Source organism: Pyxicephalus adspersus, chromosome 7, assembly GCF_032062135.1.
Source record: "Pyxicephalus adspersus chromosome 7, UCB_Pads_2.0, whole genome shotgun sequence".
Classification (NCBI taxonomy): domain Eukaryota; kingdom Metazoa; phylum Chordata; class Amphibia; order Anura; family Pyxicephalidae; genus Pyxicephalus; species Pyxicephalus adspersus.
Genome location: NC_092864.1, coordinates 47,012,639 through 47,039,429, shown reverse-complemented (window position 1 = coordinate 47,039,429; position 26,791 = coordinate 47,012,639). Strand labels below are relative to the sequence as shown.

General features: G+C 37.3%; 1 protein-coding gene across 6 annotated transcripts in view; it reads left to right on the top strand.

The window, feature by feature from the left end:
* The window catches only part of TLK1 (tousled like kinase 1), a 131,499-nt gene extending 104,715 nt beyond the window's left edge, over positions 1–26,784 (top strand). For all 6 annotated transcript variants that reach the window (XM_072418320.1, XM_072418319.1, XM_072418324.1 and 3 more), the window contains 19 exons: positions 3,073–3,144; positions 4,003–4,078; positions 5,811–5,857; positions 8,248–8,343; positions 8,775–8,864; positions 9,070–9,162; positions 12,903–13,013; positions 13,687–13,823; positions 15,327–15,515; positions 16,964–17,030; positions 17,859–17,956; positions 18,612–18,693; positions 20,392–20,483; positions 20,568–20,657; positions 23,358–23,527; positions 24,344–24,479; positions 24,638–24,749; positions 24,851–24,958; positions 25,958–26,784. In XM_072418320.1, coding sequence (XP_072274421.1) covers positions 3,073–3,144; positions 4,003–4,078; positions 5,811–5,857; positions 8,248–8,343; positions 8,775–8,864; positions 9,070–9,162; positions 12,903–13,013; positions 13,687–13,823; positions 15,327–15,515; positions 16,964–17,030; positions 17,859–17,956; positions 18,612–18,693; positions 20,392–20,483; positions 20,568–20,657; positions 23,358–23,527; positions 24,344–24,479; positions 24,638–24,749; positions 24,851–24,958; positions 25,958–26,134 — 2,043 coding nt within the window. In that variant the 3' untranslated portion in view covers positions 26,135–26,784. The remainder of the gene's footprint in view (positions 1–3,072; positions 3,145–4,002; positions 4,079–5,810; positions 5,858–8,247; positions 8,344–8,774; positions 8,865–9,069; positions 9,163–12,902; positions 13,014–13,686; positions 13,824–15,326; positions 15,516–16,963; positions 17,031–17,858; positions 17,957–18,611; positions 18,694–20,391; positions 20,484–20,567; positions 20,658–23,357; positions 23,528–24,343; positions 24,480–24,637; positions 24,750–24,850; positions 24,959–25,957) is intronic.
* Positions 26,785–26,791: the final 7 nt, after the last annotated feature.

Here is a 26,791-nt window from a genome sequence, read left to right as displayed (position 1 = left end):
AAAAGTGGTTTACTCATTCAGCGTTCTAAGTTATCCATTATAGCCAGTTTGTAGAAGTGACTTTACAGGTGAGGTGTTTACTTCAAAAGTTTATGCTAATGTTCATTCCCTTGAACATTTTAAAGCAGAACTCAACAGAAAAAAATGCCTTTATTCCTGCAGATCCCTCAATTGCGCTGGACCTTTCCTCGATTGGGTCCCTGCCCATCTTGGGATTTTTCTTTGTTCTGGCATGGAGGAAACACTGGGCGCCTCTATCTTCTTCCTTCGGTGTAGTCACTCGAACTCGCACTGAGCTGTAAAGGGGGAAATAAAAAAGAGCCAATCTCACTGGGCATGCGTGAGGTTGGAATCTCTTTCCCCTTAGTAAGGAAAAATGCCCCTTCTGCGCATGCCTGAGATAAAGGGTGCACAGAAGGAGCAGCCTCCCAGGATTTGTGATGTAGGTATCCCGTGAGGCTCTGCACACCCATTGTGATCGCTGTAGTGCTTCACTCTTTGTTGCATTTAAAAAAAAAAATAATATTATAACCATAATATTATTATAATATTAATATAATTTTTTACTTAATATAAAAAGGTTGTCTACCCTTTTATGTAAATTTAAACTTTTAGTTTATGTCCGCTTTAGGATTTGAAGATGATTGGTCATCTTGTAAAACCTGTTTTTGTCCATATTACACAGCTAGGAGCCCACAGGAGAGGTGTTTACTAAGGCTTCCTACAAGGAACCCCTTCAGATTACCAGGAAATAAGTGAAGCTTTAACTTTTATTGTTGGCACAAATTTGCCTTTTTTGCTGCCGCCTAGATTAAACTCCTGCTTTAGGGTGACCTATATTCTGCATTTGTTTTACACTGCTTAAGTGCACACAGTTCTAGAAGTCGTGATCTCCAACCAGCAGAGTAATGTAGAGGGCACAAAATGGTCAATTCTTTTCATTAGGTAGAGCAGTTAGAGCATTCTCCCTGCGCCTTTGTTACTGTCTCTGGGTAATTTACATCCAACATCAGGGAAAGTCACAATTGCTTGAGTCTTTTGCTCCCAGCACAAGTTATCGAGTAACGAGTAGTTTAGATTGTGATATTTATTACCCTTTTTTGTTAGTATGGCAGTAATTCAGTTCCATTATTCGCTCCTCTCAGTTCTCTATCTTGCAGACTGCAGTGCTATAGCAAACACCCAGAGCCACAAGATGGTTGAACTGGCTTTGTTATCTGAATTAGAACCAACCCTGCTGGAAGATGCATAGATTCCTCCTCCCTGAATTGTAAACAAGGATTGTTGCCAGGTTTTAGGTGTTGCTGGAAGTTTCATATTGTAATGCACACAAACCAGTAGTGATTGCACATAGCTAATTCCTGTGAAGATGGCGTGGAAATGCATGTATCATTAACACCTGGAGAGTGCCTGTGGTTTCCTAGAGTCTGTAGTAGATTTCATGGGGACTTCTTAAAGGGAACATGCACATTTTGTTTTAATGTAGCATTTTTTGAGGTTTTAAAAATCATTTGTGCAGAGCTTACCATCTATTATCCTACTGATTTTGTTTACAAGTTAACAAATCAGATATTCCTAAAATTGTTCATGTACTTCAACATGGTGATGTACAGGTTTCTGAACAGTACATTTCACAATTATGCAGGATATAGTGGAGGCAGATAGCCCACATTGCAGAAGTGAACAAGAGTGTTGTGTATTGGGTTGGCTTTCTGTAGTTCATTCATTAAGGTGGCAATGCTTTCTCAGCTTGGAAGCCCGCGGTGTGAACATTGTCATCCCAATAAAGTAAGTCCTAAAGTGGCTGCAAAACTGACAGTATCCGTAGCCAAGTATTGCACTTTGACATCCAAGTTTGAAATGCTTAGGCTTTGCTAGTTTAATAATAAAGGTATCTATATTTACAGAATATATAGGGTTTACTTATATATAACAAATTTTAGCTTATTATTATTACACAGTATTTATATGGCGCCAACATATTACGCAGTGCTTTACAAAGTCCATGGTCATGTCACTAGATGTCACTCAAAGGGGCCCACAATCTAATGTTAGTATTTTTACTTACTAGGGGTTCTAGTTCTGAACCCTGTTGTGTAAATGGTCTGTTCTTTTTGTGTATGGCATGTTATATTTTATATGTAAAAGATTCCTACAGACCTTAGCAGGTGGCCATGCAAGTACGATAATTCTCCTGGCACGCTTGTTTATGCACCCTGAAGTATGGAAGTGAAGTGCTCAGGTTATGGTGAAGGAGAAAGAGTTGTCATGTTCTCTGATGATCCATCCAGGCTGATTCTTATTCAAGCAATTTCAGGCAGGTCTATAGGTGGCTTACATCAATACCCAGTTGGAAAATCCTATCTTAATCAGTTAATATCGGGTATATGTTGGATTATGATGGTAGGCACCATTTTATCCTTTACCATCTCCAGGGACTCTGCACACATAGTATTTTTGAGAAACCAGGACTTTCAGAAGGCAGGCTGGTAGTAAACACACTTGTAAAAGAGAAAAGAACCTTTGGAAATTACATTGGTGTTTGTCCAAGATAATTGGATTCACAAGCCATGTAAACCAGGTCAAGGAACCAACTTGTTGGTTGAAAAAGGAATGTGAAATCACTTTTGGCTGCATAGAGAGATCATTTCCGGGTTTTTGTTTTCCTTTACTGCTCATGAGATCTTAGTACAAGGCACAGTTGTATATCACCTTGTTCATCCCCCACCGGTCAAAATCGACCTGGATTGCATATATATGGCATTAAAATAGGGTATGCAATAAAAACAGAAATGTAGCAAAGGAGAGAAGAAAGGAAGGTAAAATGTAATTTATAATGCTGATCAATTTGCATTGAGTCAGACAGACGAGTATCGTGATAAGGATTCATAATTTTACCTGATTTTCATTTGCTGCATGCTTGTTTTTTCATCAGTAATGCACTAAGTATTATAACCAGAGGCAAAAAGATTGATGATATTGCACATAAATTGCCACTCTTTTTCCCTCTTTTGCACAGTTCTGTACATTTTCTGCATTGGTTATTTTCTAATATCTTTGTTTGTTTTACAGGCCTCAACAAACAATGAGAGCTCCAACCACAGCTTTGGGAGCCTGGGTTCGTTAAGTGACAAAGAGTCAGAGGTATGTTAAAAGGGATTGTCAACGTCTGTTTCCTTATTTGACAAATGTGTATTATTCTCTTTTTAGCCTTTCTGTATTCTGAGATGAAATCCCTGGCGGTTCATGTAACAGATGTGTTTTTGAGTATTTATAGGTTTTAATCACATTACACAATTCTCATTAGTGGTTGCCATTGATACATCGGATTACAATGGGCTAGTTAAAGAGCCAGTGTATGTAATAGTCATTGGCTGTCAATATGAAGAAAACATTGTTGTTTTTTTTATCACTTTGCAGTATAGATGGTAATTAAGGGCAATGTAAAAAAAAAAAAAAAAAAAGCATACACATCTACAATCATTGGTGAGATTTCCAGCCTTGCAGTGAATTATTAAAAAAGAAAATCCCTACTTGAAGGTGACCTGATGAGAGGGTATTTTTCTAGTGCACAGCTGACTTCCTTACCAGCCATTTTCTAATAGCAAATTTCCATGTCTCGCTTTTAAATGTAAAAGAAATTGCTTCTTTACTTTTTCCTTTAGAGACCATTTGTCCCAAATAGATTTTCCATTATGCCCATACAGCACAGCTTCTATACCTTCTTCACAGCAAAGCACAGCTTCTATACCTGTATTGCACCTTAAGTCTAGCATGCCCTACCTTGACTTTTAAAGTATTTGTGTATTAGTGGAAAATTATAAACGCCACCTGAAAATGTTCCTCTTTATGAAACCAGTTATATTTCCTAACTATCTTCTGTCCTGGTGACTTCACATTCACTGTGTATCTGCCTGTTTCACATTCACTGTGTATTCATCTGCCTGTTTCTATGCAATACCTGTTATCAGAAACTTGTTTCTTTTTTCTGTTGTCATCTAGACTCCAGAAAAGAAACAGCCAGACTCTTCACGGGGTAGAAAGAGGAAAGCAGAGAATCAGAGTGAAAGCAGTCAAGGTAATAAACTATTTTTTACTATGATGCAACACATTTGAACGTGGGTACAAATTCCTCTGTGGGACTTGGCGCCCCGCTCACATATGGTATCAAACATTTCCGCTCCATACTCAAGTTTATCCACTAATTAGACTGTATACAGTAGAAGCGATGTCTTAAAACATCATTGTTCCAGGGTTTCTGTATCCTCAATTTGTAAGATGGACACTCTTTATCTGCTTTAAAAATAGATCATCTTCCAATTTTTTTTTTTTTTCATAAAATGGTTTTAAATATGTCATTCAGCAGATAAACAGTGCATCTGTTCTTAATATGATGTAGGTGTAATGCTGTCTAATTATCTTATAGCTGCTAGCATTCTGACCTTTGATTTGTTGGGTCAATAAGAAATAAATATTATATCAGACCACCAAATATTTTATGGGCATTAATCTGTTGTACCCCAAGCTGCAGGAACTTTTATAGGTATAAGGAAAGCCAATGTGTGTTCCTCTGCATGAATTGTTTACTTGCTAGCATGTTTTTTTAATAATGCTAACACCAATATATTGTGTTTTGTCTATAAAGCAAACCTAATATATTGTAATGCAAAACAAGAGTCCTTGCAGTTGAGTAGTGAAAGTCTTTTATTGGGGTGCCCACCTGTGATGTATGTTGCTGCAGGCAAAACAAAATCTTTAGGATTCGAAGATAAGAGAGGGAGTTCGCATTGGTTCGTACACAGAAGCTGTTGAATTTGTAGCATGTGGGGGTGCTAAAAGTAATGTAGGATCTCTGAACAGACCTTTATACCAGACTGGTTTGTATTTTGGGGTTCTTTGAGATTTTATTTGAAGAGAACAGGTATTACTTGTGCCTAGACCTCTTTCAGAAGGAGGTCAGTACTTTCTTAACAGTGCAGACTGTGGTGTTCTATACTGTAATGGTTGCTAATCCACATTTTAGCTAGTTCTACTAATCTGCCTCTTAGAATACTACTTCATCTGCTTGTATTTTTACAATGGGGAGACTGCCTAGACACAAGCATAGAAGATGGTATCGTTAAATTTATTTTTTAGATGCAAAGTTTAGGGCTGTCATCATGATCCCAACATCACTGCCTAGTAAGTAACTGGCCTAAAAAGCTAGCATAGTCTGAGAGGATTTCTTCATGCTTCATATTTTTTCAGATCAAGCTTGGATTTCTGTTTTTATTATACTGTATATACTCGATCCGGGTATAAGCCGAGGTACCTATTTTTATCTGGGAAAACAGGAAAAATTGATTTACTCGAGTATAAGCCGAGGGTGGGAAATGCTGCAGCTACTGGCAAGTTTCAATATTCAAACAAAATACCAATGAAATTGCATATTACAGCCATAATAGGGCATTTAGTGGTTAGGTAGGCATACTACTTACCGTACCAACCACTAAATTTTCTTTAACCTCCCTGGCAGGATGATTCTGCCTGGAAAAAGTGGCTGAAAGCGATAGCTGATAGCTGTAGCTCACCTAGCATTCTAATTCTCTCCATATTTCCACGCAAAAAGCGTTACATTTTTTTTGCATGGAGATTTATTTTACATTGTAGGCCTATAATTGGGTCATTGGGTATCGGGTGCTTTTCTGGAGGCACCCATGCACCCGACTGGAGTATAAGCCGAGGGTGACTTTCAGCACACAAGTATATACAGTATGTTCAGTATTTTTAGGAATATTATAATTTATGTAGTTTTCTTATTTTTCTTCTAGGAAAGAACAGCGGAGGCCGAGGACACAAGATTAGTGACTACTTTGATGTAAGTTTGATGGGATAAAACCTCACAATCTCCCCCCCTTCTTACCAGCTTTTCTTTCTCCATGTTAGATTTGCCTTCCACTATACTGCTTAATCGGGCATCTAGTTTAAAGAATGAGTGAGTTCCATGAAACCCTTATTGGATCTTTTCTATGGTATTATAGGCCAGCTTGTAAATGTCATATATACCATTTAGATAGGCGGTTAAGTTAACGCTACACTCTCCAATCTGTATTTTGTACCAAAATACACAGAATGCTACTTAAAATAATTTTGATTGATTAGGATTAGAAAGTTATGATGGGATTTTTTTGCAAACTTATAAAGGCTATGTGCACCTTCCATTTGCTTCCCTGGCACTCTGTTCTTTTCTGCCAGGAGTTTATACAAAGCCATGTGTTGGCTGCAAGTCTCTGGAATTTTAGCTCACACTGCTATGGACACTGACAGTGATGGCGCTAATTCTTGTCTGGGTTAATTGTATTGTGCCCAACCCCTAGAAGTAATGGGTATTTACTTTATGGAGTGGCTGAGAGCCAAGAAAATAAAAATGTATGGCACTGGGAATAGGACTTGGCAAAGCCTAACTTTATACATTCATTTTTGACAGAGTTGGTTAGATGTGTAAAATTGCATGGCATGTGGAAGATTTTTTTTTTTTTTTCTTTTAATTGAATTTTGTTGAATGGATTTGAAAGAAAAAGTTCTGTTTTGACAAGAAGGAGCTTGTCGTATTCCTAATCTCTCATTAGAGTTATTGACAGGTAAAAGATAATTTGAGATTTTGCCTATGATGACAGCAAGGAAGGCTGTAATTTGTCATCTTTTATTCTACCGTTCCCTTAATATTACATTACTATGCAGGGTAAAATGTGATTATGTTGTTCCTTTTCTGGGCTGTGGTATAAAGCAGGGGGTCGCCTTTTAGGGTGTTTTTGTTTCCTAAAGGCCCAGCCTAGAAAGCCAATACATATTATTCAAAAGCGTAAACATGATATTTAAAGTCTGTCTCCCTGTTACCAATATCAGATTCTGGCATATGCAGAAAAGTTATCCATTGGCAAGATTTCTGTGTATGAGAACTTGGGCCTTTACACCCATTAGAGTCTCATAGACAGTCAAGTCATATGGCGCTAGGTTTAAGCAGAGGAACTGCTGACCATGGTATCTGGGTAAGTATGATTCTGGGGAGGGGAGTTATCTTCTACGTACAAGCCTTCTAAAGCTGAGGCTGACTCAGCCTACTGGAGTTTACTAGAATTAAACATGGCTTTTAGGTGGACTTGCCCTTTATTAGCACTCCTTATAGGTTTTGGGTGCGGTGGCTTTGTAAAGGATTTTATCAGTGGAATTTTCCTTCATCCTTTTATTTATAGAATAAGGTTCATGTAGGTGTTGTGCGATAAAGGTAAACCAAACAGACAGATTAAGCTGTCTACGTTTCTATGTATCTGTATTTAAAAATTAGGTTACATTTTTTATACTACCTAAAATGTAATGTAAAGCTAAATGTATTTTTTGTTTGGAATGATAAGTATTTGATACTTCCTTGAATTGGGCATCTGTACTGTTGTCTTTTCCTTTGCCCTGATGCAACTCCCTGTCCCCCTTGTAGTTGCCTGCAATTCCCAGCTGTCATAATTACAGCTGCCTGCTACAAAATAAATGATGGTCAGGTTGTAATACTGTTCATGTGTGTATTAACTGTTATATTCATCAGCAAGTCAGCTGACCTTCAAGGTTTAAAAAAAAAGAATGCATTTTGATAGATTTCTTTCAGTTGATCAAAGCAAAGACTTGGGAACAAGCAGGTAGGTTTGATTTTTTTTTGCAGAAGGGACATCACCTATAACCTTTAGCAGGAAAGAACCAACCCTCGCACGTTTTACCTATTTAATTTGTTTATTAACTTTTTTAATATTTTATTTATTTATTTATTTATTTTTAGTTCTGATGGTTAACTGGACAAATACTGGAATAAATAATATGCTTGTTTTCTACAGTAACACATTTTTTCAGCTAATACCGATCAAAGTAGACATTTTTTTTGTCTATTGATTACACAAAATTAGTTTTTTTGTTTTTGATGCAAGAACATATTGCCAAAAGAATTCCTTTTTTGTATATCCAGAAAAATGAATCACTTTGTATATGTATTGTTTTATAAGCAATACCAAAGGTATTATCAGATAAACAGGTCCATTGCAAAAATTTCAATATGCTTTAGTCCCTACGTATTATGACAGACATGGATAGAGGCGTGAGAATAAAGCCTTTTAAAGTTTTAGTTTTTTTTTTCATTTTAACTTGCTTTTTCTGTGTTGCTTCCTCCTCTAAGTAACAATCTGCTTTCATTGTATTCTAACATTTTTTTGTGTTTTGTTTTCTCAGTACCAAGGTGGGAATGGCTCCAGTCCAGTAAGAGGTCTACCTCCTTCAATACGGTCTCCACAGAACTCTCACTCACATTCCACCCCTTCCTCTTCTGTAAGTCCATGCTTGAATTCAAATGATAAATATTATGACTTTTTTTTCATGATTTTTTGTCTTTTCTGCCAGTTTGTCTAAAGCATCACTTGTATAGAAATGTCCATTGCCAAAGATATCTTCTAAGGCCATCTATTATGCAGCTGCTTTACAAAGTCCATAGTCATGTCACTAGCTGTCTCTCAAAGGGGCTTACAATCTCATTACCTGCAGACAACCTGCAAACTCTGTGCAGACAGTGTCCTGATTTGAACCTGGGACCAAGCACTGCAAAGGCCAGAGTGCTAATCACTGAGCCAACCATGTTGCCCATTTGAAATGTTAACCTGGTGTTCAGCTTCTACATTCTGTTTTACATGTGTTGTGTATGTTTCACTTTCTAAAAAAGGCAAGCCAGTAAAATAACTAGACTGACTCTACTTTACCCTTAGGTTCGACAGAATAGTCCTTCTCCCACTGCATTAGCATTTGGGGACCACCTTATAACACCTACAAAACAATTATCATATAAACTAATTCAAGTAAGTATTGTTTGTTTTTGTTATCAAATCAAAGTTGGATTCATGCACATATCCAACCCTTGCTATAAGCTATGCCATCACATATTTATTGTGCCTGTCTGTATGGTAATTGGTTGTAGCAAAAGTTTAACAACAAGCACACTTCTGTCATTACAAAACCTGATTTTTCTTTCTCTCTCTTTTTTTTTTGTCTTCTTTATTTTAGACGGATCTTACAATGATGAAACTTGCTGCATTAGAAAGTAATAAAAATCAGGATCTGGAGAAAAAAGAAGGCAGAATAGATGACTTGCTCAGGGTGAGTAGAAAACCTATATTATTCTTGATTAAAGGATCATCTCATTCAAGTTATATTTCAATTATAGGTTTGCACAAGTTATAATGTAAATACAATGGTGTCATCTCCCCACCCCAACCCAGTAAACTAGACAGTGGAAGGGCAAAGACATACAACTTTTATCTTTTTTCCACACCATATTCTTTCCTCCTATGAGCATGTTCCTTTTCATGCACCCACACCTTCTCTTCCTGATTCATTAAAGCTCTCCAAAACTGGGGAAGATACACTTTCATCTGTGAACCTAGGTGATCCAGCAAACCTGGAATGTATCTGGCCCATGATTGAAAACATTTGCTGACAAATACCAAATTAATTTTAAGAAATCAATTCCAGGTTTGCTATATCACCTAGGTTCACAGATGAAAGTGTATCTTCTCCATTGTTGGAGAGCTTTAATAAATCAGGCCCATAGTCTGAGCTCTGGTGAATAGGGGGTTTGCTGGGGAACGATAACATGTCAAATTAGGGTATTTTCACTAGTTGTATTACATTTGCAAAAACACAGCCAGGGGACATCAAGCCTTCATCTTGCACTTTAAATAGTATGTTTATGTATGTTTTGCTTACCGTTTTGAAGGGGGATAAATTGCTTGGATTGCCAGACACTGTAAAAAAACACCGTAATAAATGGAGGTAAAATCAGTGTTTTTTTCCCAAATTCAGACCTGATTGTTTGCAAGGACAGTTACTGTGGGCAACACAAACTTTCTCCCAGTTATCCTAATTTTTTTTATTATACACCTTCATTTTACTTCTTCTCAATGCCCACTTGACAGACCATCTTAAATATTCTCCCTTCATAATCTTCATGCCCTTATGCATGTGATAAACAATAAATACATGTAAAAGGACCATATTAAGTACATGTCAAGAAATCAAACTCACTTTGAAAAGTCATGCACACGTCTTAGGTAGCGATGGTGTTAATACACTGAGTTGTTTACTGAATCAGTGTTAATAAACATTTTTCCTAGTTTACCTAGAAAATACCAGGAACTTAAAATACAAAGTACACTTATGGATACTTCAGCAACACTTTCTTGGAAACACATGCAAATAGAACAGGATTATTTAAAAAATAAACTGCTTGACCTTCTTCTCTTTTTCACATTTCCCTAATTAGTACTATTGTCTACCAAAAGCATTTTTTTTGGTACAAGCACTTTGTAACAATGCCTCGTCATTCCTGTGCTTGTATTAGCAATTGACCATTGCCAGAGTTTATAATGCTTCACAGCGGAGACCTTATAATGTCCTTGACGGTTTCGGCCATGTTGTGATTACAGCACTCTTCTCATGAAGCTTTCATGCTGTATTGCTGCTGGTGTCTGCCTGGTCCTCTATACATCTCAAACAAGAGGTGCACTATAAATACTGCGTTCTTCTATAAATAACCCTTGCACAGATAAATAGAGGAGGATTGACAGTAAATGGTAGTAATATGTTATTTTTTTTTAGAAAAGTGTCTTCAGGAGCAGGTAATTTTGTTGGGAGCTGCCGGTAGCACAATCATCTTGCGCAGATGAATAGTGATGTGAGCTGCCACACAAAAAAGGACCCATGCATTCAAGGCAAATCCCTTTTACTCTCAATGAATTGACAAGAATTTCAGTTTCCTGCTTTGCCTTCAGCAGATGGTTAATTATACAAAGCAACTAAACTGTACATGTCTGCATCTGCGCTAAAATTTGTATTTGACTTAAAGCTAAACGCTGAGCAGATTTTATATAAATATAAAATGTACATTCAAAGTTTGTGTTTATGTAGTTCTGCATTCTTTCATTTATCCTTAAAGGCTAAGTGCAGTTTCTCACAATGTTCACCTAAAGTGTACCACCCTCCTTGTTAAAGCGTACCTAAGCTCCGAATTTTCATTTACATAAAAGGTTGGACAACCTTTCTATGTAAGCTCAAAATTCATTTTTTTGGGGTTTTTTTTGTTTAAAAAAAAAAAAAGAATTTAGAAAAGGGTGCAGCACCGCCCCTTATGGGCATTTGATTATTTTGATCGCCTAGGCCCTGGGAGCGCAAAGCCTCCGGGGATATCTAAGTCAGGCATCCCTGGAGGCTCTTGGGTGCTCCTTCTGCATCTGGGGCATGTGCAAAAGGAGCCTTTTTGTGGGAAAAAAATTTGCCGATCTCAGGCATGCACAGTGAGATCGGCAAATGTTTTTTCATCCTATGTCACCCGATCTTGCACCTGGGTCGGGTGACGTAGGGTGAAGAACCCTGAAAAAGAGACGAATATGGCGGCATCGGGACGACAGATGCTGGGACGACGCAGGACCAGATGCAAGATATCCCCGGAGGGATCGGACTGCCTGCGGGATTGAAGGTAAGTGTATTTTTTTTTTGGCAGTTTTTAGTTCCTTTTTAACACCAAGCTAATCCTACCTCCTCCTTCACAGTTCCAATGTTTAACATTCTCCCACTACAAGACCTTCTCTGTTGGCTGTGCAGTACAGGCCCATTGATTTCTATGCGTTTTTTCCAGACCGGGTAAAGGTAATAAGCCACATAAAAGTCAGACAGGATATACTGCCTAGGTCTTATGGCTGGAAATCTAAACAAATTCTGGTGCATGACTCTTCATATCTCCATACGTATGGAACTGGGGAGGGTGGGTTAGGTTGCTTGAATGAGATGGAGGGGGAGGGAATAAGTGCACAGCGCATGCATTAAATGTATATGGTTAGGAAATAGTTGAATTGGGCTTGCTATCAGCCTATAAGAGAATAGACAAAGTATCCCAAGAATGTGCTGAAATACAAAAAAAGCATGCTAATAAAAGGATGGAAGAGAATGGTAAAGAGATCAAGGCTCATGTGTGTGCTTTTTGCCCATTCACTGTCAGGGTGTGGGAGGGATAAAAACCTAGAAATCTTACTAAAATGAAGCATGACCATGAAAAAAGTCAAGTCTCCCTGTTTTAGACAGGGCTGTGTAGTGGAGAAGAGATGTGCAAGTTATAGCTTTTAAACCACTTTTTGAGTTTTACTCTTCTCCAATACAGTAACTCACTTTTTTGCCATGCTCAAAATGCAAAGTATCAGTATTCATCCTTGAGTTTTTTTTATGATGTATTTTTTTTAGTCCTAACCATACCAAAAAAAATTATCCAGTTTTCTATATTTGTTGAAATGCAGATTTTATGCGGACTTGCAGTAACTTTGTCGAGGAAGGTTTTTTTATGTATTTGCAAAAGAGGTTTTGCTCAACAACCTATTTTTAAAACTTACTTTTTAAACATACTTTAAACTAGGTAATAAAACAGATCTTTTTGTATAGATAATAATACTTTGTGCTGTGTCAGTTCAATAATCACTTATGAGCATTTGATTATTTTGGTTTGGCTTTTGGGAGCTTAAAGCACCCATCAGCCTCCTAGATTTGATCACAGTAGATTATGGCCCTGTCCTCAATGTATACCTCATTTGTAGTTGGATACTTTAATGTGTTTGTTAATTCTAAATTCTCTTTGACCCTTCAAGCAATTGTGACTGTCGAAAAGCTCTAAAATATTAGTTATGGGTATATGTGCCATTGTAATAAACTCACCATCTCATTCACATTCCTTGTGATCAAAGTGCTGAATATCCAGGGTCTACAGTTATTGAATAATAAAAATTAAGTAAAAGAACAAAATCAGTAGTGTGATTGCTTTTTTTTTACCATTTGTTTTCTCTGTTTACTTGCAGACGAACTGTGACCTTAGGAGACAAATAGATGAACAGCAGAAAATCCTTGAAAAATACAAAGAGCGATTAAATAAATGCATTTCAATGAGCAAGAAACTTCTCATTGAAAAGGTAAGCAATAGTACCTAACCATTCTTTCAGTCTTTCTGTAATAAGGCAAAGTAAATTCTCCGTAGCAACCATACAGTAATTTCCTTTTAAAAACAAAAAAAAAAATTCAATATGGTTACGTATTTGGTAAAAACCCTTGACATGTTATTTTAATGTCAGATAGTAGTAGATAGTACTAGGGAATGCAAAAGCAGCCCCAGCTAATATCAAATGCAAGCATAGTTCACCTAGGAGAAGGCTAAATAAAGGCCATGTCCAACATGCTATTCTGATGCGAGGATTTGCAGCAGCAGCTATACTTAAACTGCTCTGAGCAATTTTTTGCATTGTTTGACGCTGGCAACATTAGAATTTGTGGCTTCAGTAGCGACTCATGTTATCCATTGTGGCTGTTGATGACCATAGATCACTGCAATTTCTAGCGGCCTAGATAACAAGGAGTGGGGTGGAGGCTAATTACAGCTTGAACAGCAGCATTTCTTTGATTGGAAACATGTACTCATGTCCTTTTGCAGCTTCCGATTATTGTTTCTTAGTAATACTCTTAAATAGTAGTAGTATTGCATACTGTTACCTGTACTCTGTTCTTTTTTTTGGTGATTAATATTTCCCATATGATCATCTGGGATGATTTATTATTATATTTTTTTATTATTCTTTTCTTTGTTTTCAGAGCACTCAGGAGAAATTGGCAAGCAGAGAAAAGAGCATGCAGGACCGACTGCGGCTAGGACACTTCACAACCGTCCGACATGGGGCCTCGTTTACAGAACAGTGGACAGATGGATTTGCTTTCCAGAATCTTGTCAAGTTAGTTTCTTGTTCTTTTGAGTTTTTTAGAATTGTCACACAACAGCCAAATTATGTCATTGTGTTCTGCTAGCAGTTCAGCCAAGGAAAGTTTACAAGGCCTGTCTAGAGCTCTGAGCACAGACATAACCAACGTGGCATAAATATTACAAAAGTTACGGAGAGCTTTAGGAAGGGTGCATTTTTTATATTCATGGAAAAGTCATCATCTCTTTTGAAATAGTCACATTAAAGTTATCTGAGTATTTAAGGAAAAAGGTCAACGCTTCATTCTGTTTACCACATGTGTGATAATACTTTCTTAGATGCAATCTGGTTTTTTGATTGTGGCTGCATGTCTGATGGCCCTCTTGGATCTATGAAATCTGTTACTGTCATGTCACATTGCTGACATTGCCTTAGGAGCTTTAAGGCTTCTCCTGCTGCAGAGGCAGAGAGGGTGGAAGAACAGCATTCTTCTTGAGAAATTTTGGTTTAACCTATTCGCATCCAGCCATAATCAGAATTGTGTTGGTTTAAATGAATGGCTCCTTGATCTTAATATAGAATTATGGTCTTCTTGCCACTAATATACATCGATTTGTATTTGCAGTTTTCCTTTGTCCCACAAATACCTCTTGAGCCTTCCAATTTAGTCCACCTAATTCATGTTGTGGCAATTACGCTGTACGGTTCCTGAATTCGGAGCTGAGTTGTTATTCATTAGGGCTGAGTCTGCCTGCACTACAGTACCATAACAAAATGTTCCAGGTGCATGACTATCAACATGGCTTTAAGAACATGCCTTATTCAATTTTAAGTTTAGTTGGGCTTCAACTAAATGTGCTTTGTCTATTGAAAGAAATTAGGTATACGTGTTTAAAGTGTCGTGTACCTGTTTGCCCTGCATGGGAAAAGCACAATATCACAAGGGGTTCCAAAGAGAATTAAAAACAAAACACAGTTTAATTAAGGATGTGTGTAAAAAAAAATGAGCACAACTAGCATAAGTACCATAAGTCCAGATATCAGCCTTCAGTATCCCTCTGCACAGCAGCTGCAGGGAGGGTCTGTTCCACTTAGGGCCAGTGTTGTCATACTAACTTGAATACTTGGTGGTCAGAGTATAGACATTACCTCAATATACTGCTTCTTTCTCATTGCCCAGTCAAAAGGCCAAAGGAGGAAACTATGAAAGCAGAACTCCAGCAGAGGACATTCTAATTCTCTGGATTTGATCAGACTTTTGGCTGCCCTCCCTCTCCTGCCTCCAATGGCATTTCCTGAACATGCATATTTAGATGTACTTCTACATTAAAAAATAAAATAAATCTTCCACATGTCAAATGGTGCCCACACATACCTTAGATTGGTAAAAAGCACTCTGTGATTGACACTTCTGCAGTAGAATGAACAAACAATGCTTGAGTTTGTTGCCTGGAAACAATGTCTTCTGTATATTTATATTAAAGTATTCTCGGAATATCATTTATTCAAGTATATGTTTGTCTGTGACTGTTGCAGGCAGCAGGAATGGGTGAATCAGCAGAGGGAAGATATTGAACGACAAAGAAAACTACTAGCAAAGCGAAAACCTCCAACTACCAACAACGCTCAGACCCCGTCCGCCAACTCTGAACCAAAGCAGAGAAAAAACAAAGCTGTCAATGGGGCAGAGAATGATCCTTTCCTAAAACCTACTTTACCCCAATTGTAAGTTTACAAGACTGTAAAGCACAAATGCAACTTCTAGTGCATTGACTGCATTAAAATAATACACATGTTCACACTTGGGAATGGCAATGCACATCACATTCACTGCTGTGCTGCCTTCCTAATATTTCTTAAAGGATGCACCTTCCTGATTAAAGGCAGGGAAACTGGGGCAAAAAAGGTAAAATAAATTTATTTAAAAAATTATATAAGCTCGACTTTAAATTCCCTGCAGGATTAAGCCTGTAGTGACTGTTGCTGAATCTTTATTTAAACGTAATGAACCAATAATTTAAATAATTTAACCTATTGCAAACAAACCAATATATGGAAAATTATTGCAGCTGTGTCCAAGATTTCCATATTTACACCACCAGGAAAGAAGATAAAATAGAATGAAATCTGCATAGATTGAGAACTCTTTGCTACAAGGTTCCCTAAAGGGAAAGTTGAAGAACTTGACATTAAAGATTTTTATTCAAAGGCCACATCGTCTAAAACTCTATTCTTGATTTGTGGCTTTGGGAAACATACTGGCTTTATACACAGTTGCAAATGCCAATATAAGGCTAGATGATGCTGACAGTGCCCTAATGAATGCAATGGCAATGTGTGATATACACGCTATTTAGGAATGTAGGTGTAAGAGTGTGAAACTGTTAATAGGTGAAAAATAGGGAATTTGTGTGTTGGAAGTTTGACTTATCCAGCACAGTTTTCTAACAGAGATATGCCCTATGTTGTTTTTTTTCCCCCAAACTGTAGATGATTTTTAGAATATAAACACATACGAATAGACTGACATAAATCTTTGTACATAAAAACTACAGAAAGTTTATATGAAAGCTTTTGCAAGTTCACGGCTTTAAATAATCTATAAACATTGTTAAAGCATTTTAAACAAACTATCCCCAGTTTACCAAGGTAAATATAAAATCTAATGGGAGTTCTGACTCATTTAAAAAAAGTTGCTAGTGAGCTTCAGCAGGTTTGTATCTATACTTTCTGGAAGTGCTGAAGTCTTCTGGTAGCTTGTTTAAGATGGGTCTAAATAGCAGTTGCTCTAAAAGAAAGAACCATGTGAAATGTATCAGAGTTTTTACAAAAAGACATAAGGGCCATCATGATTGGGTAGGCGCAGGCAAATTAGACCCATGAGCCCCCTTTCTAGCGTTAGACAAGCTTTATGGCATTACATAGAATGGTCCTGGGCAGGGGTTTAATTTTAAAGTAAAACCAATTGAAACCATTTTCAGCTTTTTTGAGCAGTGGTAGGCATGCTGTCAGCGTAGTTATTTTATATTGTTTATATCTCTTTATTTTTAAATATCCTTCAGCAATATTCTATGTCATCTTTGACATGTGTGGAATCGACAATATTTACTGTGCTTCATTACAGTACAGCATTTAGTTACTGTGATATTTTTTTTTTTTTTTTGCTTGCTCAGGTTAACGTTGGCTGAATACCACGAGCAGGAAGAGATTTTTAAACTCCGACTCGGGCATGTGAAAAAGGTATGTGTCAGGAATTTTCCATGTTCTCTAGCTGCAGAATTATTTTTTTTCTTCCCTTGGTAGTAGAGTTGATTTTGTTCTTCTAGGGAATTTGCTGCATTCACTGAGTAAACAAACACCATAAATGGAATTCAGGTTGTGTTTCAGCTGCTCTCCACTGCAGCATGGGGAACAATGGCTTCTGATTTAGCTTCCTGCTGCTGTCTGTAGCACATTTTGTCATCTGTGTTCCACTAGTATACATTTCAGTCAATGGCAGAATTGATTTGGGTACCTGAGGAAGCTGTGCTTCTTGTAGACAACAATAGAGCTGGTTAAACTAATCTTTTGGGGAAATAAATGCTATTTGGCAAGCTCAGTTTTCCGTTTTAAAATGTGAACACTGGAAATCAGGACAGTTTTTAGGGCTTGAGCTATATAATAGATTCCTCAAGCTCAGCTAAATTACAACAGCACGACTTAACCCTGTGGATACCAGAAACAACAAAGATGTGATTTCTGTTAGGCCATCTGCTCCTAAGTAGTGGAACTGTTTGAGTGGTTGATTAAACTATTAGTTTGTTATTTAATTGAATACAACAACGAAAACAAACCAATTGAAAACTAAAATCTCTTGACTCCAAAATAACTCTTAATCTGTTAGTGAAAAATCCCTTGTGTAACATTTAAACTTGTCCTTAACCTAACTGTGCCCCAACCCCTACACTGATTTTTGTTAAATCCACTGGAATTAGTCATGTCTACAAATAAAAGCTTAGTTTCTGTCCCTTATGATAAATACAGTTGTGTGTATTATAGTGTTATGTCATCACTCTTCTGCCCATGCAGGAGGAAGCTGAGATCCAGGCAGAACTGGAACGTTTGGAAAGAGTTCGAAATCTGCATATACGAGAACTCAAAAGAATTAACAATGAAGACAACTCACAGTAAGGAAGAGTTTAAAATTTTGTATACTTTTTTTTACATAAATCCCTATTTGTAAGCAGAGCAACTTTTGGATTAAGCTGGATACCCAGAAAGTGCCACTCCATCCAAAGAACTCCAGAGCATCCTGTAATACATCCTTTGACCCCTTCTAAACAAAATGCTGGATCTGTTGAGCAGAGAACTGCCATCTTTCCCAATTTATTTGTGGCCTCTGATGTGATCTTGCTGTCAATCACGGCAGTAAGCCCATATAGCCCTGTACATGTGCCTTGATGCTAGCCATGGCTCTCTTTTTGCACCTCTTGTGAGGCATTTCCTGGCTTGTCAATTTAGACAGATTAAACAAACTGGGAGTAAAACAGACAGAGGTCCAGGAAGAAACAAATAGAAAAATATGTATATAATTCGTTTTTAGAGTAGAACACACAGATTTCTGCTGTTTCTAGAGTTTGTGTACACTGATTGTTTGGTGTTACATTAAGCTCTTCTCAAAGCACCCCATAATTTAGGTTTTCATAGACATTCCTATAGATTGTCACTAAAAGGTTAATAATCCCTGGTGAGGGTCTATCTACATCTTTAATAATCATGATTTTGCATGTTTAAATTTAATAAACCACATTTTAACTTAAAACCGGTTTTGTTTTTTTGTAGATTTAAAGATCACCCTACATTGAATGAGAGATATTTATTACTTCATTTACTCGGTCGTGGAGGTTTTAGTGAAGTGTTCAAGGTATCACTAATTTACCCTAAACTTTGATACAATGTTCACTAGATGTATCTTGTAATTTAAAATGAATATTTATTAAATTGCTAAATGTCATATGCTTTGAAATATTGCAGGGTAAAGCTTTTTGGCTACATGTTTTTAGTGTCAGTAAGCCTAATGCTTGGGGGGGGGGGGCGCTTACTATGTGCGGTTTCTGTGACCTGCACTCAAGACTGCTAGTGAGATTCCATCAGTTGTTTGGTCAGCTGGTGCAAGGGCTCCATATGTCCACAGATTACCTGTAGCATCCAAGAAAATCTAAGAAAGGAGGCAGGGTCAGAAACCTATGCAAATCAAGTGTTATCAATATGAATCTCTGCTATCTTTAAAACTGGACTCAGGCAGATTCAAAAGTAAGAAAAAAATATTTTGGCTTTGTGTTCAATAAAATATTTATTAAATGTATTGCAATGCCACTACCTGAATATGACTTGGTGTCCACCTTTTGCACTCTATGTATCAGAGTCCAGAGAGCAGGAAAGAGACCAGAAAGCCAATAATGTTTAGTGCACAGAGTATGCTATTAGGACAAAGAAGAATGAAAGGAAAATCCTGACACCCCATATATGGATTTCTTCTGTGTATTTATTAGTTTGCCTTGGGTTCATTTTTATCAATTTTCATATGTAGCATATAGACATAAAACAAATGCAATGTCTGTTTTCCTCCAGTGTTACTGTTTAAAGATTCTTAAAATTATTTAACATGCTAGAGCATGTCAGCAGTTATCAGTGGCATTTCCTCCACCACCCTGTTATACATGAAACCATAAAACTACACTTCCCATGGGCACAGGCATGTGGAGAGATGAGCATGAAGTACAGTGCTGACATTGTGGGAACAATTGGGACTGGCAACATTGCTCACTATTTTCATGCAACAAGGTTGTTGTCAGCCCATGGAATAAAAGTTGGATGTGACCTACATATTATTATTATTATTATTATTATTATTATTATTATTATTAATAATAATAAACAGGATTTATATAGCGCCAACATATTACGCAGCGCTGTACAATAAATAATACATATAGAGTTTACTTTCATTACAGTGAAGTAAAAGAAAGGTACCTAAGTGTACTAAAAAAAATAGCTTTTTAAAATGTTCGTTTTTAACTCCACCCTGTTATTTTTATGAAGTTTTTTTACTTTATTTTTTTTTCTAGCTAGCACCAGCTCCTGATCATTTTTTTCTAGCTTGCTAGTGGCTTTGCTGGGTGATAAGCAGTGTATTTATACTCCATCACAGTACAGGTATGCTCAGCAGGGTGAAATCAGGTTAATGTGTTTGTCAACTTCATTGGAGAAAGTGTTGAGGATGTACTATGTGGTAGGTGTGCTTAAATGAAAGGACTGGATGAACTTCACATTTTGTAGTGGGCAAGACGTTTGATCTATAGGTATGTATTTAACAGTTTTGCTTGGAGTCCTGCTACACACGTCTGTCCCATTTTGTAATATTACTATAGACAGTGCTGCACAAATAATAACTACAGGTTCACACATTGTGTTTTGAGGCAGTAGCCTTATTGCCTGGCAGGATAGCGCTCGTATTGACTGCTCCACTTTCAGTCTATCCTCCTTCCAACTGAGTTGATTTGTATGTTTTTTTCATAAAATACCTTTGAATTCTTACTGTGCCATTACATGTTTATTTCAGGCTTTTGATCTTTATGAACAAAGATATGCTGCTGTGAAAATTCACCAACTTAACAAGAGCTGGAGAGACGAAAAGAAGGAAAATTACCACAAGTAAATAGTATCTGAACTCATTAATAATAGAAGGTGTTTCTCCACCCTGCAGACCTATTAACCAGCCCATGTGTTTGTTTTTAGGCATGCCTGCAGAGAGTATAGAATACACAAAGAGCTCGATCACCCCCGAATAGTGAAACTTTATGATTACTTCTCCCTGGATACAGACACGTAAGTAGGATTTAGTTTGTCCATATGTTTAAAGCAGACTAATGGTATTATAAACTTCTAAGGGCCAACAGATGGAGGATAGGATCTGATACTTCATTTTTCTACATTTACAATTATTCTCCCACAGGGCACATCTGAAGCCTAATGCACTACCAGTGTTTTCTGGGGGTGATGTAGGACTTTGGAGGGAGGTTGGGGGGGGGGGGGGTCTCACTTTCGAACATGTCGGGGACTGACATGCCATTGATCTCATTGATAGTAGGACATCTGCAGCCTGAAGTCATGTTGTCCTCTGTGGGTATTCTGTCCTGTCCTCTGTGTTCTCCTTGTCCCCTTTGGGTGTGCCTGGATCCCTTCCTTGCCTTCACAGCTAAGGTTTTTACTGTCATTATGCAAGACCTCTTACTCCCATGGTTAAACAGATTTCGCTAAAGCCTCTGGACAATGAGAAGTTATATTTATACCCAAAGGTGTTTCGGGACCTGCTGCACAGGTTCTGGACTACTGAATGTAGACCTTATGACTTTTTATACACTGTGTGGGCCCTGACAGCCCTTCTGGGTCTACTATCCCAATGGCCAATTTGTTGTCGTGCTTTTCAGTTGCAGGGTTATTATTATTTAAGTACATGGCTGGTAAACCCAGGTTCTAAGGGACCAGGGGCCTTTCCAAGTCTGTGATTTCTACATAGCGCAAAGCTAGGAAGACCATTTCCCCAATGTTTGTGACTGGTAGTGGAGTTGGGTTTTAATCCCAAATAAAAAAAATATTTTTGTTTGCCAGTTTATCCTTCCTGTAGGCATCCATACTACATGCAGGTTTAAGGCTGCCTGTGACCCTTAACCTCCTTGCAGTTAAGCCCGACCTTCGCTCGGGCAAAAAAAAGTTGCAAGGATGGTTAAGCCCGAGATTTTTCACATCCTTACTTACCTGGTCCCCCTGTGCTCATCCAGCGTCGTCCTCCATCGGTCATCATCCGCCGATCTCTCCAGCGTCGGGTGCCTTCGTCGGGTGCCAGCGGGACCGGAAAGAAGCCGGCTGGCATCTTGTGTTCCACCGGCTGGCATCTTGTGTTCCGCCGGCTGGCATCCTGTGATCCTGATGACCAGCGGATCACAAGATGCCGGCCGGCGGAACACAAGATGCCGGACGGCTTCTTACCTGGTCCCGCTGATTGTCCCACGTACTTCTCGTTCCAGCGCCGGATGATCTCTGCAGGGAGAAGCCGTCCGGCGGAGAAAAAAAAAAACGGACGGCTTCTCCCTGCGTGCGTGATGACGTCGGCGCGTGTGCGGGAAATTCAAATAGAAACTCATTCAAACATTTTGTATTGGATTGGATACAAACTCCAGCATCCAATCCAATACAAAAAAATAAAAAAAAATAAAATAAAAGTAAATAACTTGGAAATTCAAATTCTTATTTTGTATTGGATTGGATACAAACTTGCGTATCCAATCCAATACAAAATAATTCAAAACAAACTCCAATAAATACACAATCAAAGTTTTAAAAATTGCCACACTAGGGAGGTGTTTTAGAATAATATAGTACTTTACAATATACAGAGTTATTGCTTTTTCAGTATTTTCAGTATTTATGATTTGTTTACATTGCTGATTTTTGTGTTTTTCCTTTTATTTTATTAAAAGTAATTTTTTTTTTTTTTTTACATGATTGTGTGTTTCAAACATTTTTTATATTCATATTATCTACTAGAACCCCTGTTCGGACATATTTCTGTAAGTTACAGGTCTACAATTTAAAAAAAAATTTCATGAAAAACAGTGGATCACTTTTGGTACAGAAATCTAGACCTCAGTGTAACGCTCAGGTGGTTAATAGTTTAAACAAAGATTTTGTGTTGATAGAGAAAATCCTATTTATTTATTTTTTTTAGAAAAAAAACAGAATAAAACTTTATCACACATTCTCCTACTCCAGCTTTCTGCTGTTTTGAAAGAATTCCTTGCTAAAAAAAAAATGATAGATTCTGCTCGCAAGATATAAGGGGGGTTTTGTCATCTTTCACATAATTCATATTTTGGTGTGTAAGTTTGTGTATTTAGGATTAACATTTTGCCACCAGCAGGACCTATTTTTGTAACCTAATTTGTATTACAGAAAGTCAATTTATTACCATCTTAAATGGCTCCTTGTCCTTTTATCTTAGAAGACATTTATTAAAACTTAGTTATGCCCTATTTTAAAGCCAATATTATTTTGAGGACTAATACCCAGTGTGATTTTCCTTGCTTTGTTTTTTTCAAAACTGCCGTTGGAATAACAGACATTAGTCTGATAGTGATAAAAACACCACCTACAGATTAGGCTAAAAAAAGCAAAACAATATTATGTATGTATTTTGTGAATCATAATCCAAGATTTTATCAGTCTGATAGCCAAACCATTATAGTTACTTTTATAGTCACATGTTTATTTCCTGTATTTTAGTAATTTGTGACAGGGGGACCTGGTTTGTGCAAACCACCTAGATGATTACTTAATGAAGACATGTAAAACAATATTAAATATAGAGGGAAAATCAACAGAGAATGTATATAAAGATTTTAGTTATAGGCTGTCTCTTTTAGTACTTTGCCTGTCAAATAGACATAAAAATACCTTAATAAGCAATTTACTATAGATATAGGGTGGTTAAATGCATTGAAACAATCAATTGTGTTCTTGTTTTTCCAGATTCTGTACGGTGCTGGAATACTGTGAAGGAAATGACCTCGACTTTTATCTGAAACAACACAAACTGATGTCTGAAAAAGAAGCCAGGTCTATTGTAATGCAAATCGTGAATGCACTACGTTATCTCAATGAGATCAAGCCTCCTATTATCCATTATGATCTAAAACCAGGTAGGCAGAATATGATGTGTGCTTGTAGACCTGTGTTGTATAGACATTGTGATCTATGCCTAAACTTTCAGCAGTTAGCTCTGTTTACCTAATATTTTTATTAATGTTATATGTCGGTTTGGAAAAGGGTGTAATAGACAATAGGGAGGTGTGGCTGGTGCTGCTTTTTCACCATACTTAGCTATTAGCCATTGTATGTCTGCACGCCATCATAGATATTAAAAACATTGATCACTGATCAATCTTTAGGCTCCTTTTAGAGTTTATAAAACTATGTAATAATATAAGGACAAGCCAAAACAACCAATCAATTTGGTTTTAAGTCAGGCAGTCCCTTGCAATACATACTTGATGGTAAATCTAAAGGAGATTGTACAATCAGATTGTATGGTCAGCTTTAGACTTTATGGATCACTTACCAGACTTTTGGCTGACTTCTTAGTCATAAGGTATTTTAAGTAATCTTTCCATATATACATGCAACAGTGTCAGGTAGGATTGGGAACAAATCCCTTCAACTAAGTGAGTTGACTATATGTAAAACAAATCAAAGCAGTAAAATAGTTTGTACAACACATAAAAACATCTAAATGTAAAAGTTGAAAGTTTTAATTAAGTAGTATTTAGCACTCTCCTAGTTCATTTTGCTTGTAGTTGTTGTTTAGTTCATTTACTATTCCTAATATTCTCCCACATCTGCAACGCTAATTTCAGTATCCCACATATTGTAACTTTTTGCTGATATTTGGTTGGTAATTAGATATCCACCAATACACTGGTAAAACAGTCATCTGACTTGTGACATTTCTGTCCCAGGAAACATTCTACTTGTTGATGGTACGGCATGTGGTGAGATTAAAATCACAGACTTTGGTTTGTCCAAAATAATGGATGATGACAGCTATGGTGTGGATGGAATGGACTTGACCTCCCAAGGGGCTGGAACATACTGGTAAGTTTACCTAAAGTGCACCTGTCATTTGGCTTTAAGCAAACAGCTGGAAGTTTATTTCTCCCTAATAATTATTTTTCTAAAAAGTGCGTTAAATATTTTTTAGCTTAATGCTGTTTGTATATTTGTGTTTCTAATGTTCTTCTGGAATCTTACAGGTACCTTCCCCCAGAATGCTTTGTGGTGGGGAAAGAGCCACCAAAGATTTCCAATAAAGTAGATGTGTGGTCAGTAGGAGTCATCTTTTTCCAATGTCTCTATGGCAGAAAGGTAAGAACTCTCTGTCAGGTATGTGTTTGTTAATCTGTACACGAGGAATGTTTTCATTATTTACTAAAATGAAATGTTAATTACCATTCCTCTGTTTGCAGCCTTTTGGTCACAATCAGTCACAACAAGACATATTACAAGAAAATACCATACTGAAAGCTACAGATGTTCAGTTTCCTGTGAAGCCTGTTGTAAGCAATGAAGCTAAGGTAAACATATGAAATGAAGCACAATGGGACCTACTTTATTTCATGTAATGCAAACATGTTGTGTGTGTGTTTTTTATTATTAGATGTGAAACCGTAGGGAAAGTAGAAATTGTACTTGTACATAAAAAAACTGCGAGCAAGCAGGTTCAATATTGTAGAAGGAACAAGCGGTGTCCCTTCTGCAAAGAAGAAAAATGCCTGTCTGCTTGCTGTCTTTTTTATGTTGTACACTGAGCTGAGCATACATCCTGGCATATCCCTGGCTGCCGAGAATGAATTAACTGTGCTCATGTGTGGGTCCTATGTTATTTTTTCCTGGCCAATCGAAATGGCTGGGATCCTTAGCATATGAGGTTTCTTTTTTTTTTTTTTTTTCTTTTTTTTTTTCTTTGTTGCAGAAAGGACATTTGCTGTCCCTTGTACGATAAACAAACTGTTACCTTGCAATATTTATTAGTTTTATTTGTGCTTTAAGCTTTTCATCAGAAGAGCAGATGTGAGGGTTTGTGTCTTAGTATAGTTTACCCTTTCTATTCGTACAGATGACTATTGTGGGAGATTTCTTTCTAATCCTGCAAACAGCATTCTATGTGAATTAATCTGAACTATAAAAGCTGTACATTGGTAATATAGCTTTGCATTCACAGCAGAAATCAGACTTCTCATACAAAAGTATGATCTTTAAAATAAGTCATTTTGATGAAATGTCATAATTTAAAAAATGAGTCCCACCAAACCACCTAAAATTCAGTACATGGTAATCGGCATTGGTTCTGGTGCAACAGTCCAGTCATATTCAACAAAATGAATTATTTTTCATTGTTGCATCAAATAGTCATTTTTTATGTGTATGGACAATGTGGGAGGATCTGTATAGTTGACACATTTTTCAGCGAATGCGTGAATCACTAGAGTGGGTAAATTAAAGAAAAAATAAAACTGTGTATGTCAACCAGCCTGCTATTGTGCTTAAAACATTGTGTTTTTTCTTCCCTACAGGCGTTTATCAGGCGGTGTTTAGCTTACCGCAAAGAGGACAGATTTGATGTTCACCAGCTGGCAAATGACGCCTATCTTCTCCCACACATGAGAAGATCCAACTCTTCAGGAAACCTGCACATGTCAGGGCTAGTGGCCTCTCCCACCGCACCTACGTCAAGCATCATTTCATTCTGATACTCGGATCTCGGCCGGCATGAATCCTCCTACACTCTAGCTTTCAGGCGCAAGTTTTAGTTTGAAGCCGAAGCAAAGATTTGAGTATTTTTTTTCTCCCCATGACCGAGGACGTGTTTGCAGACATTTGTGTGTTTTGGGGGATGTATCTTCTTAGTGTTATTTGTATGATGAGCGAAGACAAGACTGTGAAGACCTCTATCCTATGACTGTATTGTTTGACCTTGGCCTTGGTGTGCTATGAAGCCATTTTCAAGCTACTGGAAATAACCTGGACTCCTGTCTCCTGATCCCTTATAATATTATAGGTTAGGAGCCTGTGTCAAGGCGCACGTGAGCGTGAATATGAAACCAAGTTTGATTGCTGTTCAACATGGAGATTATTTTTTTTTTTTTTTTTTCCAGTTAGAGGGAACTTTGTAAATATTCTTTGTAATACTAAAACACAATTGGTTGATACTGGAGAGTTTTAGCAGGAAGGGTATTTTTCATTATTTACTAAAGCAAATTAAAATCAAAGATTAAAATAGGACTTGCATAAGGGAACGCTTGCTGCCCAGTCTCGGACAACTGTCATTGAAACCAAAGCTGAAGGAGAGGGGTAGTCTAACTATTTTCTCTTTTTATTTCTTTCTTCTATGTGTGTGTGTATATATG